The following is a 19,772-nucleotide window of genomic DNA, read 5'->3' as shown; positions in this document are numbered from 1 at the left end:
AGACCCTGCGGAAAGGAGATGGTAGAGCTTGTTGTGTGGTTCCCAAAGCACTTGTTAGTGATGCCTGGTGTTTGTGGAAACTGGATTTAGGCACAATTTGATGCAACCATGAACAGTGTGTCCATTTCTTCGAAGTGTTCTGGTTTCCTCCCATGGCCTTGTGATGTGCCAGTAGATTAAATGGGCAGCAAAGGATTTGAGGTGGAGTTGCGATGGATGAGAGGGCGTGATGGATATAGAAGTGTGGATGGGTTATGGGGAATGCCATAAGTAAATTGGCATGAATTTCATAGGCTGAATGGTCTTTCCATGTGGTATGAAAAGACTCTGCTTGAAAAAGGCACCGGTGAAGCAAATAGATAAAATATTCTGGATGGGGAATGTCACCAAGAATGTCCCAAAAAAAGCTCCATCAAACCTGGCTGTGGCAGATAGTTAGAAACTAAAAGGAGAGAAATGCCTACTCAAGCTCATCTTTACTGAGTCTACTTATGTACATTTGCTCTTGTCAGTAGTGTTAGTGGCGGCCCTGTGGAGATGTCCCTTCCTTCACAATGAGGACAACCCGCACCATTGTGTCTTGCTTCCAGATGAAATGCCTTTCAAACAGATCGAGCAGCTCTGAGTTGGGTATCCACATGATGTGGTGGGACCTCCACAGCGCTTGATCATCATCTGTAATTTTCAGTCCTCCTGTTTCAGTGAGGAGAGCATATCAGAATCCATATCTAAAAGTAGACACCGACCTTGTAAAGTACAGGCTACATGTCAGAGTTAGGTTTTCTGCACAGAGAGATATGGGTGCACGGAACACACTGCCAGGGGTAGTGGTAGAAGCAGATACGTTATGCGCATTTAAGAGACTCTTGGACAGACACATAGATGAAGGAGAAATCGAGGGCTATGCAGGACAGAGGTGTTTGATTGTTCTCGGAGTCGGTAACAGGGTCTGAACTGTGCTGTACTGTTCAGTGTTCTGTCTGATGATCAGCTGAAATGGCAAAACATAGCAAGAGAGAAGATATCCAATGACCATTAGACCATATCAAAGCTCAGAGGTCTTCCCACAATCAATCATGTAAAGGGCGGGGGGGGGTCAATTAAACAACTACCAGTAGGGTTGGTTTTCACAGACAGCCCAATCCTTGGTGATTGTAATAACCATCATAACAGTGCCAAACACAAGGCTGAAATGCTTGCTGCCATTTGCAACAGCAAATGCTAAATGATCTCCTCCCATCAACAAAGTGATTTATCCCACGTGAGGTCAGGAAACTGAGTAGGACTAAGGTACAGGCTTCACAAGAGGACAGAGCCTTGACTGCAGCATTAGTCTGCACATGGGGGGTTAGTTGGACATCCCCACTGAAATCTAGGTTTCTAGCACTTGCAGTTCCCAGCTGCCTCTACGCTTAAGTTCATTCAGCAGAATCTTTATGAGGTCCAAGTAGGGAGAATGAACATCCTCTGGGTTCCTTGTTGGCACTGAGTCTGGTGGTGTGGCTTGGAAGGGAAAAGGGTAGAAGAGGACTGTAGTAGTGACAGGAGATTCCACAGTTAGAGGAGTAGATATGAGATTATGTGGATGTGAGAGAGACACCCAGATGGTATGTTACCACTCAGGTGCCAGGATCAGGGGTGTCTCAAACTGGGTCCAAGACATTCTAAAGCGGGAAGGTGAGCAGCCAGAAGTCTTGGTAGGAAAGGGAGGAGGTCCTGAAGAGAGCATTAAAGAAGTTAGGTAGAAGGCTGAATAGCAGGACCTCCAGAGTGGTTATCTCTGGATTGCTACCTTTGCTGTGCACCAGCGAAGATTAAGTATGGGATGATTTGGCAAATGAATACATGACTGAGGAACTGGTGGGGGGGACAGGGTTTTAAATTTCTTGATCAATGGGATTTCTTCTGGGGAAAGTATGACCTGTACAAAAAGGATGGGTTACACCTGAACCCAAGGGGGACTAATATCCTTGTGGGCAGGTGTGCTAGAGTTGTTGGGGAAGGTTTAACTGAAATTGGCAGCAGGATGGGAGCCAGAATGATAGGGCTGATGATGGGGCAGTTGGTATACAACGATGCAGTGTGTAGTGAGACTGTAAGGAAGGACAGGCTGAAGGTAGGGCAAAATTGCAGTCAGTGGGATAAGTTGCAGTGTAACATGGGGGCAAAATCATAAAGAATGATAAATACAAGACTGAAGGTGTTATATTTGAATGCATACAGTTGCAAAATAAGGTAGATGATATTGTAGTACAATTTGAGATTGGTAGGTATGATGTTGTGGCTGAAAGAATATCTTATTAGCTTAACATCCAAGGCCACACATTGTATTGAAAGGGTGGGCTGGTGAGCAGAGGGGTGGGGTAGGCTATGTTGGTTAAAAAAAATTAATTCAAATCTTTCAAAAGAGGGGACACAGGATTGGAAGATATAGAATCCTTGTGGGTAGAGTTAAGAAACTGCAGTGTAAACATGATATATAGGCCTCTCAACAGAGGCCAGGATGTGGGCTACAAATTACAAAGGGAGATAGAAAACGCATGTCAAAGGGAAGTGTTACGATATTCAGGGGGATTTCAATATGCAGGTAGATTGGGAAAATCAGGTTGGCGCTGGATCCCAAGGGAGAGAATTTGTAGAATGCCTACGAAATAGCTTTTTAAAAGCAGCTTATGGTTGAGACCACTCGGGAAAGGCTATTCTGGATTGAGTTTTGCGTAATGAACTGCATTTGATTAGGGTGCATAAGGTAAAGGAACCCTTAGGAGGCAGTGATCATAATATGACAGACTTCATCCTGCAATTTGAGAGGGAGAAGCTAAGATTAGATGTATCAGTATTACAGTGAAGTAAAGGGAATTACAGAGGCATGAGAGAGGAGCTGGCCAAAGTTGATTGGAAGGGGACACTAGCAGGGATGACAGCAGAACAGCAAAGGCTAGAGTTTCTGAGAGAATTTGGAAAGCACAGAATAGATACTGTACATCCCAAAGAAGAAATATTCTAAAGGCAGGCTGACAAGGTAAGTCAAAAATAACATCAAAGCGAGATACAGGGCATATAATAGAGCAAAAATTAATGGGAAGTTAGAGGTTTATGCAGCTTTCAAAAACAGAAGGCAACTAACAACACGCACAAAATGGTGGAGGAACTCAGAAGGCCAGGACTGCCGAAGGGTTTCAACCTGAAATGTCGACTGTACTCTTTTCCTAGATACTGCCTGGCCTGCTGAGTTCCTCCAGCATACTGTGTGTGTTGCTTGGATTTCATGCACCTGCAGATTTCCTCTTGTTTGAGAAGGCAACTAATAAAGCCATAAGGAGGATAAGATGAAATATGTGGCCAATAATGTGGCACCAGCAGTATGCCGGAAGTGCGAGTGCATCGGGGGGTGGGGGAGACACACTCCTTTCCTATCAGACACCTTCCTCTCCAGCACTTTACCTTTCCTACCCACCTGGCTTCACCTATCACCTTCTAGCTAAGATCCTTCCCCTCCCCCTCCTTTTTTATTCTGGCATCTTCCCCCTTCCTTTCCAATCCTGTAGAAGGGTCTTGGCCTGCAACACCGACTGCTTATTCCTTTCCATAGATGCTGCCTGGCCTGCTGAGTTCCTCCAGCGTTTTGTGTGCATTACTTTGGGTTTCCAGCGTGTGCGGACTTTCGCGTCTTTATGAATTGCAGCCTTCTGTGTTGCCCTGGAGGTAAGCGATCTCTGAAATAACCTTGTACCATTTGTTTCTTTCAGGTGCCTTTAGGGAAACACAATGATACTCTTGTCTACACTTCTACAGAACAAAGCCCGAAGTCTTTACGGTACAGCATCAATAATGTTGGACTGGAGGCCAGCCTGAGTGAACTATTTCCTCTACCAGTTGGGATCAGCAATGTTTATATCAATATTGTTGGCATGACTTGCCAGTCATGTGTGCAGTCAATAGAGGGACACATTTCTAAACAGAATGGCATTGTTAGTATTAGGGTGTCTCTCAAACACAATACTGCTCTGGTGCAGTATGAACCAACGATAATCACCGCTCAACAGATATGTGAGGCAATTGATGACATGGGCTTTGAAGCATTTCTCTCTAATCAAGATCCACCTCTGCTTGAGAAGAAAGTTCATTTACCCATTGAAGCAATGGTGAAAATGAAGGTGGAAGGCATGACTTGCCATTCTTGTGTAAGCTCAATTGGAAACAAAATCGGAAAGCTGCGTGGTGTGAATCGAGTTACAGTCTCCCTTAACAACCAAGAAGCAGTTATAACTTACCAGCCTCAGGTGATTCAACCCGAAGAGCTTCAAAACCAAATTAATGACGCTGGTTTTCAAGCCACGATCAAGAGCAGGACCCGTTCTCTGAAACGAGGTGTGAACAGCTCACAAGATGGTAAACAAAATAAACCAGTGAAATCAAAGAAGGCGGCATCACGTTCTGCCAGGAACCCCATGACAGTAACTTTCTGCATAGAAGGGATGCATTGCAAGTCCTGTGTCTGTAACATTGAAGGAAATGTCAGCGAGCTCCCAGGAGTGCAAAGTATCACAGTGTCTTTGGAGGAAAAAAAAGCTATTGCAAAGTATGATCCTCTCTTGACTAATCCAGCATCATTAAAATCAGCTATAGAGGCTTTACCACCAGGAAAATTTAAAGTATATCTTCCAAATGGAATGGAAATGAGAAGTGAGACTTCTTTATCAATTCCACTGACACCATTAATACATGAGCCAAACGGTAGTATTCAAAAACACTTTCAAACTTCCACCATCACAACTGCCTTCAACATTGGAGGAATAGCTCATAATTTTTCCATTCAGTCTATAGAGAGTGAGATCTCCAAGAGAAAAGGGGTGAAATCAATTGAAGTTTCAGCAGCTGAAAAGCAAGCAACAATCCACTTTGACCCAGCATTAACAAACTCAGAGGAACTGAAAACTGCCATAAATGAGATGGGATTTATTGCCTCTGTGTCTGGTAGGATATCAAATTTTTACTTGACTGCTGATGATTTTTGAATAATATTTTCATTGTTCTAATAAGGTATTTATTAAGAGTAAGGAGCATCTAAGATGCATTTCTCACAAGAGTTTTGATGGAGGTCCAAAGAGTGATGTTGAAGGAAGGCAGATGGGTGGAGCAGAGGTGAGGAATGAGGACAATGTGAAATGCTGCTCACCAGCATAAGTCTGGTATCGGAGTCACTGGAGGAGGGCGTAGAGCAGTTAATAGCACTTTAGTGCAAATAGTCTTTTTCCGTAAACCTGTTTCCAGATAAATGCCAAGAAGTTGGTTTTGATGTCTCGTGAAAGGAAAAGCAGGTAAGTTCAGCAGAGGATGGTTATGATTTTCCTATGAAACATCAACAGATCTCCTGCTTGTCAGGCATAGAGAGAGACAGCAGTAAAACAGGCCATTCGGCCCACTGAGCCTGTGTTGACCATACTTTAGAATTAGAATCAGAATCAGGTTTATCATCACTGACATTCGTCATGAAATTTGTTTCTTTGCAGCAGCAGTATAGTGTAATACGTATAAAATGACTAAGTTACAATAAATATATAAAAAGTAATAAACTAGATGGGCCAAAGGTGCTATATTTCTCTGTGACTCTACATAAGTAGTGCAAAAACAGAGAAAAAATGAGGAGGAGTTCGTGGATTCACGGCCAGTTCAGAAATCTGATGGCAGAGGAGAAGAGGCTGCTCCTAAAACGTTGAGTGTGTGTCTTCAGGCTCCTGTACCTCCTCCCTGATGGTAGCAATGAGGTGAGGGCACGGCCTTGATAGATCTCCTTAATGCTGAATGCCGCCTTCTTCAGGGATCCCCTATTGCAGGTGTCCTTGATGGAAGGGGTTCTTGTGCCCATGATGGAGCCTGCTGAGATTACAAGTCTTGGCGGCTTTTTCCGGCCCCGTGCATTGGTGCTTCCATACCAGCTGGTGATGCAGTCAGGCAGATTGCTCTGCATAGTACATCTGTAGAAACATGCCAGTCTTACCTTAACGCCTGTATTCCCCACATTATTATCAACTCTCCCTCATTCCCGCACACCCTCAAATCCTGCCACTTAGCTGCACAGAGAGGCAATATACAGCAGCCAATTAACCTAGTGACCTGCACACTTCAGCAGTATGGGGGGAAATTGGAATACCTGGACAAAACACAATTCATCATACAGAGAATGTGCAACCTCCACGTAGACATAGTCCAAAGCTCAGGCTGGAACCCAGGTCACATCAGTGTGAGGCAGCAGATCTACGAGCAGTGCCACTGAGCCACCATGATTTTTCTTACATTATGGAAAATCTCTTATTTAACAGGAGGCCGCCTTCATCCTCCTCACTGGCCCAGTGAAAATTTCGTCATTGTTCTATTGATGTTGTAAGATTCTGGTTAATGTTGTAGAGTTTTACAGCTTGGAAATAGGCTCTTTGGCCCAACTCATCCATGCTAATCAAGATGCCCTCCTGAGCTAGTCCTATTTGCCTGTGTTTAGCCCATATCCCTCTACACCTTTCCTGTCCAAGTATCAGTACAAATGTCTTTTAAATGTTGCACCCACCGCTACCACTGCCACTGGCTCCTCATTCCATATACCCACCACCCTCTTGAAAACTAGCCCCTCAAGTGACCTTTAAGTCTTCTTTCATCTTAAACTTACACCCCTAATTTAGACTTCCCTACCATGGGGGAAAAATGACTGTGACAACCCCTCTTACCTACAGTATGTCACACATGACTTTATGAACCTCTATAAGATCACATCTCAGTCTCCTTCACTCAGGGGAACTGGTCTCAGCCTATCCATTCTCTCAAGCCCTCCAGTGCTGTTAACGTCCTTGTGAATCTTATCTGCACCTTCTTTACCTTAATCACATTATTCACATAACATGCGAACAGAACTGCTCACAATACCTCAAGTGCAGTGTAACCAACGTTTTGTGCAGTTGTAACATGATGTCCTAACTATTGTCATCTACAACACCGCCCACAAATGCAAGCCTGCCATATGCTTTCTTTCAAACCTGTCCTCATGTGTTACCACTTTCAGGGAACGATGTAATTGTACCCCTAGGTCCCTCTTTTAAACAATGCTTCTCAGAACTCTGCCATTTAGCATGTATGCCCTGCTCTGATATATCTTTCTGAAATTCACCACTTTGCACTTGTTTGAATTGTATCTTCCCGGGACAGTGATTTGGTCCTGGGGCCAATGAGGGGGTAAATTTTAGTGGAGTTGAAAAATTGAGAAAGCAGTACTGTTCATGGACAAGGCCTTCATGTGAGTTTGTAAGAAGCCTACTCCATTACAAAAAACAGTGGTATTTGTTGAAACTCTTGCGGAAAACAGCACCTCTCCCCTTTAGCCATTGAACTAGTCTCCTCCCATCAGAAAGTAGAGGTGAAGTTCCACTTTGCTGTGTTTACTTCTTGTCTTCCTGAAAATTCAAGCATAATTTTTCTTTCTATCAAGAACTTTGGTAACATCCCTCTTTGGCCAGAGGTATTTATGTTTCCTAGATTATAGATACTGGTGGCATGAATGACTTTTTTTCATTATTTTAACAGAATCTTCAAGTCATTCCAATATAACAAACAATGAACAGTCTGCTGAAAGGAAGGATCAAGCTTTGCCATCTAAAGAGTATGTCCTTGAGTTTCTGCCGCCCAGGACCAGGTCCAGTAGCCAAAATAATGAAGACCCTGTGGCAACAGAGAAATGTTTCCTACAGATTACTGGTATGACTTGTGCTTCTTGTGTTGCCAATATTGAAAGAAATCTTCAAAAAAAAGAAGGTAAGCAATGATTTTCTGCTGGCCGTGTAATAACATTTAACAGTCAGTATGAACTAATTGCACAGTTTATCCAGCTGTAGAATTAGGCCGCTCGGCCCATGGCTGATTTAGTTTCCCTCTCAACCTCATCCTCCAGCCTTCTCCCCGCAACCTTTGATACCCTGACTAACCAAGAACCTATCACCCTCTGCTTTAAATATTCGCAATGACATGGCAATGAATTGCACAGTTTCTCCACCCTCTAACTAAAGAAATTCCTTCTCCTTTTAATTCTAAATGGTTGTCTCTCTATACTGAGGCCATGTCATTTGGTCCTAGGCTCACCCACTATAGGAAACATCCTCTCCGCATCCACTCTGTCCAAGTCCTTCTGCAGATGTCCTGCTTCTTCAACACTACCTGGCCGTCTTATCGATCTTTGTATCGTCTGCAAATTTGGCCACAGAATCATCAATTCCATCATCCAAGTTATTGATGTATAACACGAAAAGGAACAGTCGTAATACTGACCCCTGCGGAACACACCTGATACTGGTAGCTAGCCAGAATAGGCACCCTTTATTCCGACTCTTTGCCTCCTGTCACCAGACAATTTTTTATCAATGCTACTATCTTTCCTGTAATACGACAGGCTCTTATCTTGTTTAGCAGCCTCATGAACAGAACTTTGTCAAAGACTTTCTGAAAATCAACATAAATAACTGACTCTCCTTTGTCTACCCTGCCTGTATTTTCCTGAGAGAATTCCAACAAATTTGTCAGGCAAGATTTCCCCTTAAAGAAACAAGATTGTAGATGACAAGTCTTCTTTATCATGTGCCTCTAAATACCTCAAAACCTCATCCTTAGTAATGGACTCTAGCATCTTCCCAGCCACTGAAGTCAGGCTAATTGGTCTATAATTTCCATTCTTCTGTCTCCCTTCCTTCTCACTGAGTGGGTGGAGTGGCATTTGCAATTTTTGTAGCCCTCTGGAACCATTGCAGAATCCAGTGATTCTTGAAAGATAATTACTAATGCCTCCACATTCTTTTCAACTACCTCTTTCAGAACCCTGGGGTGTAGTCTATCTGGTTCAGATGACTTATCTACCTTCAGACCTTTCAGTTTCCCAAGCACCTTCTCCTCAGTAGTATCAACTACATTCACATCTGCCCCCTGACACACTTGAATTTCTGGCATACTGCTAGTGTCTTCCATAGTGAAGACTGACGCAAAATACTCATTAGGTTCATCTGCTATTTCTTTGTTTCCCATTACTACCTCTTCACCATCATTTTCCAATGGTCCAATACCCACTTTCGCCCCTCTTTTACTCTTCTTGTATCTCAAAATCTTTTGGCATCCTCTTTGATATTATTCTCTATCTTTCCTTCACATTTTATTGTTTCTCTCATTACGTTTTTTTTTAGTTGTTTTCTGTTGATTTTTAATCGATTCTCAATCTTCTAACTTCCCACAAATTTTTGCTATCTTATACGTCCTCTCTTTTGCTTTTATGCTGTCTTTAACTTTCCTTTCAGATATAGTTGCCTGATTTAGAATACTTTAGAATACTTATTCATCTTTGGGATTTATCCATGCTGCACCTTCTGAATTACCCCCAGAAACTCCAACCATTGCTGTTCTGCCATTATCCCTGCCATTTGACTTTGGCCAGCTCCGCTCTCATGCCTCTGTAATTCCTTTTACTGCTCTGTAATACTGATGCATCTGACTTTATCTTAGCCCTCTCAAACTGCAGGATGTACTTCATTCATATTGTGATCACTGTTTCACCAAGGGTTTCTTTACATTAATCTCCCTAATCAAATCTTGTTCATTATGCAAAACCCAATCTAGAATTGCCTTTCCCGTAGTGAGCTCACCACAAGTTGCTCTAGAGAGCCATCTCATAGGCATTCTGCGAACTCCTCTTGGGATCCAGCATTAGCCTGCTTTTCCCAATTTACCTACATATTGAAATCTCCATGACTATCATAATATGGCCCTTATTACATGCCTTTTCTATTTCCCATTGAAATTCTACATCCTGGCTATTGTTTGGCTTCTGTATATATCTCCCATCTGCGTCTCTTTACCCTTACGGTTTCATAACTCTACACACAAGAATTCTACATCTTCTGATCCTATGTCACTTCTTTTGAAGGATTTGATTTCATTTTTTGACCAACAGAGCCACCCGGCTCCCTCTGTCTAGTTGCCTGGCCTTTCAATGCAAGGTGTATCCTTGGATGTTAAGCTACTAAGATCTTCTTTCAGCCACATCTTAGTGATGCCCACAATGTCGTACCTGCCAATCTCTAACTGTGCTACAATATCATCTATCTTATTTCATATACTGTGTGCATTCAAATATAATACCTCCAGTCCTGTATTTATCACCCTAATGAAATTTGCTTTCATGTTATACTTCACCTCATCATACTGAATGCAACTTTGCCCTGTCATCGGCCTGTCCTTCCTCACATTCCCACTACAGATAGCAGTGACTTGTATACCAACTGCCCCATCCTCAACCCTATCACTCCTGCCAATTTAGTTTAAACCTTCCCCAACAGCTTAGGCAAACATGTTTGCAAAGGTATCAATCTGCTGTAACCGTTCACTTCTGTGCAGGTCATACCTTCCCCAGAAGAGATCCCAGTGATCCAGAAAATGATTTAGAAAACTTAGATTTTTTAGCAAATCATAACATGAAAATAGTTATATTGTATAGTACTTTATAAGGCACTTTGGGGGCAATTTGTGGTATTCCCAACTCTGGATCGGAAATTTAAAGGCCAACACTTTGATTTTGCTTTAACTTTCAAACCTTGTTTTGGGTGTGTTCAATAACAATGTACCAAAGTAACATCAGTGTTTGCTTTTCAAAATATTTGATTATACATGTACTGTTAATGTCAGTGTCAATATACTGGTCATTACACCTATAATCCTGTGATATTTAGTTTAGGACAAAGGTAAAGCTACATTGTCTTGTTTATTCAACATTTCAACTTCTGAATTAAACACTAAATTGAAGCCCATTGGCACTTCTAAAAGAAGAGAGGAGAAGTTCTCCCAGTATCACTCGGTTAATCAATGCCCAGTCAAATTATCCCATCCTTTATTGCTGTATGCTTTATCTTCCATTATAAAAGCTCCTGTACTTACGTGCAAAATAGTGTTGACCTGGTTGCAGACTGTAGAACAAAAGCTTGCCTTAATCTGCGGACTGTTGTCCTATATGTGACTGGGGCACCTGAAAGTAAGAGAGTCCACATTTCGGGGGCCTTGTTTTAGGGTGAGAGGGGATGATCTAGAAGAGACCTGAGGAGGAACTACTTCACACTGAGGTTGGTGAGTATATGGGATGAGCTGCCGGGGAAGTGGCTTATGCACAAACAATGGTATAAGAGGCACTTTGATATGGAATGGATGGTTTTAGACAAGTATGAACACAATGCAGGGAATAAGGGCAAACTGGGCGGGCACTGTAGTGGCATGCTTTTTCTGGGCTGAAGGACCTATACCCTTGTTGTGTTGTTATATGACTCTTATTCTATATCAGGCGCAGACTTCTTCCTCACCCTTCTTGTCTATTTCTTCAAAACATTAAGAATCCTGGAATCCAAATCCTGGTCACTTTGGAACCATAAGTCTGTTAAATGTTGGATCATATCCTTAATATCTATCTGTGTCACTGATTAACCTGATTGTGAATGCTGCTTACATTCAGATCAAGCACTTCCAGTTTGTCGTTTCACCATTTTTTTCTGCCTTAACTTTAACTGGAAGTATGCTCTCATGTTTGTCTACCTTGTGCCTAAAAAATGCAGACGTTTTCGGGTAATATTACCAATATTTGAGCTTGAATCCTATTATGGCATTTAAAGAAGTCAGATTCATTCAATCAATTAGCCAACTTGTGATCATTTTCACTGACAGTGGCCTCAAGGGTAAATGGAGGTAAACAAGGCATTTGGCATGCTGACCTTCATCAGTCAGGGTATTGGGTATTGAAACTTGGGTTGTTATGTTGCATTTGTATAAGGTGTTGGGAAGACTGCACTTGGATGGTTTTGGTCACTGTTATAGGAAAGACGTCATTAAGCTGGAAAGAGTGCAAAGAAGATTTATGAAAATGTCAGGACTTAAGGGCCCTGGTTATATGAGAGGTTGGGTAGACTAGGACTTTATTGCTTGGGGCATAGGAGACTGAGGTTGACCCCCTGGAGGTGTATAAGATCACAAGGAGCATAGATAGGGTAGATGATGGGGTAAATTTTTTTTCCAGGGAAAGGGTAAGCTAGGGGGAGAGGAAAATTTTTAAAGGGACCTGTGGAGCAACATACTCACACAGAGGATGGTGAATAAACCATTTGAGGCAGGTCCAATAACAACATTAAAAAGATATTTGGGTAATTACATGGATAGGGATTGTCTAGGGCAGGGGTTCTCAACCTGGGTCTGTGGACCTCTTGCTTAATGCTATTGGTCCATGGCATAAAAAAGGCTGGGAACCTCTGGTCTAGAGGGATATGGGCGAAACATAGGTAAATGGGACCAGTTTAGGTGGGCATCTTGGTTGGCATGGAGTGGTTGGGGTGAAGGGCCTGTTTCCATAACGTATGAGACTATTATCTAGATTGTTGGAGGTACAGAAATCATAATAGTCTTATCCATTCTGTGCCTCCACATTTACTGTAAGTATTAACTACATTCTCAGACAGTGTAGCAAACAAGTTGGTTGTAGCAAATAACTTCAATAAAATGTATTGGTTAAACTAGATAGGTGCCTCTGTATTTCCCATCCATTCGATTCTGACATAACATGACCCAGACTAGTTGACCCCTGCAAATTCCTCCACTCTAACCTCTGGAGACAGGTCAAAAATTGAGTCATTTGTTCCACAGACAAGTCAAGCAATAATGTGACAAAGTCAGAAACTTGTACCTTCCTGTTAGCCTTCCAGGCTCATTAATAACCATTACTGCATAGGTCAAGTCCAAAATGGCCTACGGTGACCTCATCAGTCCATTGTAATCTGCTTTACCGAACCCTGGTAAAATTAAGTCATTGTGAGTCAATGGGAAAGTTATCCACTGGGTGAAATAATTCCTGGCACAAAGGAAGATGTATTTGTTGGATGACATTATTTTGGCCCCAGCATATTTCTGCAGGGACTCCTCAAGACAATGCCATGTGTCCAACCATCATTCGTCACTTTATCAGATTTTGGGGAGGAGGTTGTTGGCCTTGCTTTGCACATTCATAGAGTCATAGTTTGATGAACTTTTTTTTTCATTTCCCATATATTTTACAAATTTTCAAGAAGTGTGGATTTTTTTTTAGGGTGGCATGGCAGTTAGCTCAATCACTTTTACAGCGCCAGAGATCACTTGTCCGTAAAGAGTTTGTACATTCTCCCCATGACCATGTGACTTTCCTTTGGGTTCCTGGTTTCCTCCCAAATCTCAAAGGCATCCATGTAGGGTTAGGGTTAGTAAGTTGTGGGGCATGCCATATTATTGCCAGAAGCATAGTGACACTTCCAGGCTGCCACTAACACAATCCTCCCTGATTTGATTGGACGCAAATGACGCATTCCGTATGTTTTGATGTTTTGATGTACATTTGACAAATAAAGCAAATTTTTTTTATCTTTGTAAACAGCTCAGCACATTTTGCCGGCTGTTTTCTGACTGCATATGAAATAGCATTTTAAACATAGTGTGTGTCTTTTAGGTATACATTCCATTCTGGTAGCACTAATGGCAGGAAAAGCAGAAGTGAAATATAACCCGGATATCATCCAACCTACTGCCATTGCAGAATTAATCAAAGATTTAGGTTTTGGTGCTACCGTGATAGAAGACACATCTTCAGCTGGAAAGCTAGAACTCAATGTAAGTATTTTTCATGTTCTGTGAAATAACTAATGGTACTGGGTCCATTGACATTATTTTCAATTATTTTGAGTAATTATTAGTTAAACTGGCTTTCATGTCTTCTGCAGACTCATACTCAAGCATTGTGCATATGCATCCATGTCATTTATATAAAATACCAGTAGTGAGAGTCCCAACACTGATCCATCACACTATTACTCACCAGCCTCCATTCTGACAAACAAGCTTTAATCACCACCCTCTGCTTCCAACCTTCAAGCCAGTTCTGAATGCATCTAACAAAGCATTCCCTGGATTCCGTGGGACTTAATTTTCCAAGTGATAGAGTCAATCACATTTTTATTACTGAAGCTTTATGACATTCAACAGGTAAGTACAGTAACTTTTGATGAATGATGACAGTATACGATAGACAATAGTATATATATATATATATATATGATATTTTCTTCATAATTAATGGATCAGCTGAAGTAGCTTACTGAGTGGTGAAGCGCAGAGTAACTCTGAGCGAGATCGAAGAGAACACATCAGTGGAATGCCATAAACAAGCCTAAGCATAAAAGGATTTTCTCTGATATAAAACTGCTGAAAAATGAATGAATTGAAAAGTAAAAAATCTCCAGGGTGTTAAAAATTTGAAAAGAAAACAGACATTTCAGGAAATACTGTAGCTTGGTCGATATCTGTGGAGCGAGAAACAGAGTTAATCAAAACAGGATTATAAGAACAGTGTGCAATCTGTCTGTCTGGGGCTACAATGTTGATATATTTAAAATTTTTCTTTACATTATTTAAACTGGACAATAATTAGAGATTGTGTTGGAAATTCACTCCAGCATAATTTACAGCTGTTGGACAGATTATCTTTATGATTTTGTTCTCTCCTGTTTCAAAAGTCTTTGTGTTAATATTCTATCATGCTGTATTTCTCTTGACAGAAGGAATTCTCCACTCTTTCTGTCAAGTGAAATATATTCTGTCAGCCCATGGGATTTATGCTATCTCACAGAGTAAAACCATTTTATTGCAGCAGGCTATCAAGAAGGCGAATGGAATGTTGGTCTTCGTTGCTAGAGGGATTGAACTTAAGAGCAGGGAGGTTATGCTGCAACTGTACAGGGTACTGTGAGGCCGCACCTGGAGTACTGCATGCAGTTCTGGTCTCCTTACTTGAGGAAGGATATACTGGCTTTGGAGGCAGTTCAGAGGAGGTTCACGAGGTTGATTCCAGAGATGAGAGGATTAGACTATGAGGAGAGATTGAGTCGCCTGGGACTGTACTCGCTGGAATTCAGAAGATTGAGAGGAGATCTTATAGAAACATATAAAATTATGAAAGGGATAGATAAGAAAGTTGTTTCCACTGGTAGGTGAGACTAGAACTAGGGGACATAGCCTCAAGATTCGGGTGAGTAGATTTAGGACGGAGATGAGGAGGAACTGCTTTTCCCAGAGTGGTGAATCTGTGGTATTCTCTGCCCAATGAAGCAGTAGAGGCTACCTTAGTAAATATATTCAAGACAAGGCTGGATAGATTATTGCATAGTAGGGGAATTAGGGGGTATGGGGCAAAGGCAGGTAGGTGGAGGTGAGTCCATGGCCAGATCAGCGATGACCTCATTGAATGGCGGAGCAGGCTCGACGGGCCAGATGGCCTACTCCTGATCCTATTTCTTATGTTCTTATGTTATTAATCCTATTTTCTCACATATTTCCCTGCAATGTGTTTGTCTTACTTGCCCTAGTAACCTACGCAAAGGTGATTTGCAGCAGCAAGTTAGCTTAGCACAGCTTTGGGGTGTGGGAGGAAATTGAAGCACCCAGTGGAAATATTGGGAATATTGGGACCACATGGTTATAGGAAGTACATGCAAATTTCACATAGTCCATGCGTGAGAGCAGGATTGAGGCCAGGCCATTGGAACTGTGTTAGAACAGCGCTATGTATGTGCTACTGTGTCACAATGGTGCCCGGTACATTCGTGCTTTCATCCCGTTTATAAATACCACCTTCATGATGTATATTGATCCTGAATATTAAAGTAACCATGTTAGCATTGTCTTCTCATAAAAAGGTCCTTTGCAATATAACCTATACTTTTAGGTTACAGGAATGACTTGTGCTTCTTGTGTTCACAATATTGAATCAAACTTATCAAGAGTTGATGGCATTTTGTATGTGTCAGTAGTCCTTGCCACCAGCAAAGCCCACATCCAGCTGGATCCAGAACTATTGGGCCCACGTGATGTCATCAGGATAATTCAGGTACATCAAATTCTGAAAGGCTGAAAATAATCATGTGTATAGTGTATATACCCTTTGATTACCTTAAGGCTCATGATTTAACTTGTTTTATTTCGCTCCTGCAGTAATGTGGGAATGCATTGAGAGGCAGAGAAGCCATACTGATCAAAATTCCAGAGGTCTATTTCCATCCCTTCTTCTTTGCAATGATGTCAAGGCTGTACTCATCTTCACCTTCAGTGTTTTACCTCATTTTATTTTTCAATCTTCTATAAAGTTATTATAAGCATTTTCCACTTGGCGAAATGCCATCCTCTTTTCTCAGGGTATCTGCCTTCGCTCTGCTCTTAGCTATTCTTCAGCTGCTTGCCCTTTGAATCTGTGGTGTTTAAATTTACAGTGTCACCTATGGTTTATAGTGGATAATCTCACTAACTAAATACAAACTATAGTGCAGTGCTGAGGAAAGGTTGTGCAATTACAGGGTCCCATCATTGAGAAGAAACATTAGATTGGGACCATAAATCCCTTCAAATGAAAGGAAAATATTCCAGAGGACGATCAAGTCCTCTCTACTGCTTTCCCAAGGCAATGTTAATCCAGCATCTGGCAGATCTTTCACCTACCACAGAGTAAAGATGTCCTCATGAAAGCAGAAATAAATAAAATAGATATCCTTCAACTGACCACACAGAAACAAGTTACAGTATGAAACTGATAACTAGAATGTATATAACAGAGAGTCATAGTCAACAAATATGGGCACGTGGCCAAGTGGTTAAGGCGTTCGTCTAGTTACCTCAAGGTCGCTAGTTCGAGCCTCAGCTGTGGCAGCGTGTTTGTGCCCTTGAGCAAGGCACTTAACTACACATTGCTCTAGTGTCTGTGCGAGGAGCGGCGCCCCACACAGACTTCCAATCTGCGCCTTGTAAGGCATGAAAATGCCTGATGCAGGCCTCTCATGGTCCAAGTCGATGTTCCCTCCCCTCCCCATAGTCAAAGAACTATATAGCACAGAAAATGGCTTTCAGTTCACCATACCCATGTTCACCTTTTCTGTTATCTACACTGATTCCATTTCCTGGATTAAGTCGACATCTTTCAATGCCTTTAAGTGCATGTCTTAACATCTTGTATCTGATTCCACCACCTTCGCTGGCAGTGAGTTCCAGGTATTTAAAACATTCTGGACAAACAATTTTTCCCTCAAATTCTTTTCAAAACTTCTTCCTTACATCTTAAACCTATATCCAAGAAATTCTGCAGATGCTGGAAATCCAAAGTGACGCACACAAAATGCTGGAGGAACTCAGCAGGTCAGGCAGCATCTATGGGAGTGAATAAACAGTCAACGTTTCGGGCTGAGACCCTTCTTCAGTCCTGAACTTACGCCCTCTTGTTTTTGATAACACTAATGCCACCAACATGGGGAAAAGATTCTGACTATCGATCCTATCCATGCCTTTCTTTATTTTACATACAGTACATATCCTTATCAGGTTGTACCTGAGCCTCCTTTGCTCTAAGGAAATCAAACCCAGCCTCTTCAACCTTCCACAAGTTAAAGTCATCCAACCCAGGCAAATCTTGGTGAAACTACCCTGCACTCTTTCCGCTCAACCACATCTTTTGTACATTGTGACAAGCAGAATGGCACACAATACTCAAAGCGCACTCTTTAAGCGTTTTGTAAAATTGCAACATTGAATACACCTAGAAAGTTAAGCATGCCACCTGCCTTCTTCACCAACTTATTGACCTGTGTTGCTACTTTCAGGGAACTTTGAACCCTGAGGTCACTCCATTCAGCAACATTGCTTAGCCCCTTACATTTTACAGTATACATCTGCATCCTGTTTGACGTCCTGAAATGCATCACCTTGCTCTTGTCAGGATTAAGTTCCTTCTACCAATGATCAACTCACCTTTCCATCTCATCTGTATCTTGCTGTAACTTTAGACAACCTTCCTCTCTATCCACAGCACCACCAACTCTCCTGCTCTCTGCAAACTTTCCAGTCGTACCTCCTACATTCACATCCAGGTCATTGATATAGATCGCAAGCAACTGATCCCTGCAGTACATCACCTATCAGAGGATCATCTCTTAACCAGTGCCTTTTACCAGCTATCTCCAAGACTTTCAATCCTACCTCTTAGGGTTTTCTCCAGTAATTTCTCCGTCATTTTCATAAGGCTCACTGGCGTCTAGTTACCTGGTTTACTTCTGCTATTTACTTATTTAGTTTCCTACTGCCTACTTTATGGCTTTCTAAAAATACAGTTTATAGTACAATATTCTTTTCCTACTGAAAAATTGGAAGGGTAAGGGTACTTCATAATTTGTTGGTTGTGGCCAAACAAATTGTGTCGATTGGTCATGTACAGTTATCTTTACCATTTAATTTGTTAATGAAGATGTGCAAGGATAAGCACACCTCTAGTTCTGTGACTCTGACTGGATTCTATCTACTGAAACAACTTTTCTATTTTAGGGACTTGGCTTTGGAGCATCTGTGGTCAAAAGAGATACAGCAATAAATAATCTGGACCATAAAGAGGAAATAAGACAGTAAGCCAATTAATATCTTTCTTAATAGAAAGAGGAAATATCAGTTTAGTCTGAATGATAATATGTTATTGTTTTTTGTCCATTTAAGGTGGAGGAAGTCCTTCTCGTTTAGCCTTGTTTTTGGCATCCCTGTCTTTGGCCTAATGATATACATGATAGTGATGGACAAGCACAGTGGCTCCATGCCTCCAGAACAAAATATTATTCCGGGTTTATCGCTTCTTAATCTGGTTTTCTTTATTCTGTGTACTCCTGTTCAGGTGAGTGAAATTTTTTGGAAAATGTAGAAGTGATCTGGTAATCCTGCTGAAGTATTGGGCACAGGACAGTCAAATTGAATGTAACTTAACAAATGTTACTGTAGTATAGGACATCAGTTGTTCAAAATCAACTTTTTCAACAGTTTAATCATAAAAGGCCCCTCATCTTCCCTTCTGTGAATTGATTTAAATTCTAGCTGTATTGCTCCAAAGTCTCTCCAATATAAGTAAAGAAAGTTAAAACAATTTGATCTGGCTGACCTGCTTGACATCTCCACTGCTTTTCTGTTGGGATATTCTTTTATTGTATGTTGAGATGCTATTGGTGATATTAAATGCTCATCTAACAACACACATCAAAGTTGCTGGTGAACACAGCAGGCCAGGCAGCATCTCTAGGAAGAGGTACAGTCGACGTTTCAGGCCAAGACCCTTCATCAGGACTAACTGAAGGAAGAGTTAGTAAGAGATTTGAAAGTGGGAGGGGGAGGGGGAGATCCAAAATATAGGAGAAGACAGGAGGGGGAGGGATGGAGCTAAGAGCTGGACAGGTGATAGGCAAAAGGGATGTGAGAGGATCATGGGACAGGAGGCCCAGGGAGAAAGGCAAAGGGGGGGGGAACCCAGAGGATGGGCAAGGGGTACAGTCAGAGGGACAGAGGGAGAAAAAGGAGAGTGAGAGAAAGAATGTGTGTATAAAAATAAATAACGGATGGGGTACAAGGGGGAGGTGGGGCATTAGCGGAAGTTAGAGAAGTCGATGTTCATGCCATCAGGTTGGAGGCTACCCAGACGGAATATAAGGTGGTGTTCCTCCAACCAAATGCTCATCTGGTGGTTTTGCAAGGAAAAGCTAAAATTCTAGATACATGCACTAAATAGAAGCAAACATTTATGTTCTTATGAGCATAAGCATATGAGAAATAGGAGAAGGAATGGGCCTTTTTGTACCCTTGAATCTCTTTGCTTTTCGAAAACATTATGGCTGATCTTCAAA

General features: G+C 41.7%; 1 protein-coding gene across 2 annotated transcripts in view; it reads left to right on the top strand.

The window, feature by feature from the left end:
• LOC140200087 (copper-transporting ATPase 2-like) overlaps positions 1 to 19,772 on the top strand; it is a 143,649-nt gene that overhangs the window by 42,888 nt on the left and 80,989 nt on the right. For both annotated transcript variants that reach the window (XM_072262832.1, XM_072262833.1), the window contains exons 2-7: positions 3,750 to 4,977; positions 7,573 to 7,800; positions 13,532 to 13,692; positions 15,803 to 15,964; positions 18,439 to 18,515; positions 18,604 to 18,775. In XM_072262832.1, coding sequence (XP_072118933.1) covers positions 3,750 to 4,977; positions 7,573 to 7,800; positions 13,532 to 13,692; positions 15,803 to 15,964; positions 18,439 to 18,515; positions 18,604 to 18,775 — 2,028 coding nt within the window. The remainder of the gene's footprint in view (positions 1 to 3,749; positions 4,978 to 7,572; positions 7,801 to 13,531; positions 13,693 to 15,802; positions 15,965 to 18,438; positions 18,516 to 18,603; positions 18,776 to 19,772) is intronic.

Source organism: Mobula birostris, chromosome 7, assembly GCF_030028105.1.
Source record: "Mobula birostris isolate sMobBir1 chromosome 7, sMobBir1.hap1, whole genome shotgun sequence".
Classification (NCBI taxonomy): Eukaryota; Metazoa; Chordata; class Chondrichthyes; order Myliobatiformes; family Myliobatidae; genus Mobula; species Mobula birostris.
This window is presented reverse-complemented; position numbering and strand designations above follow the sequence as displayed.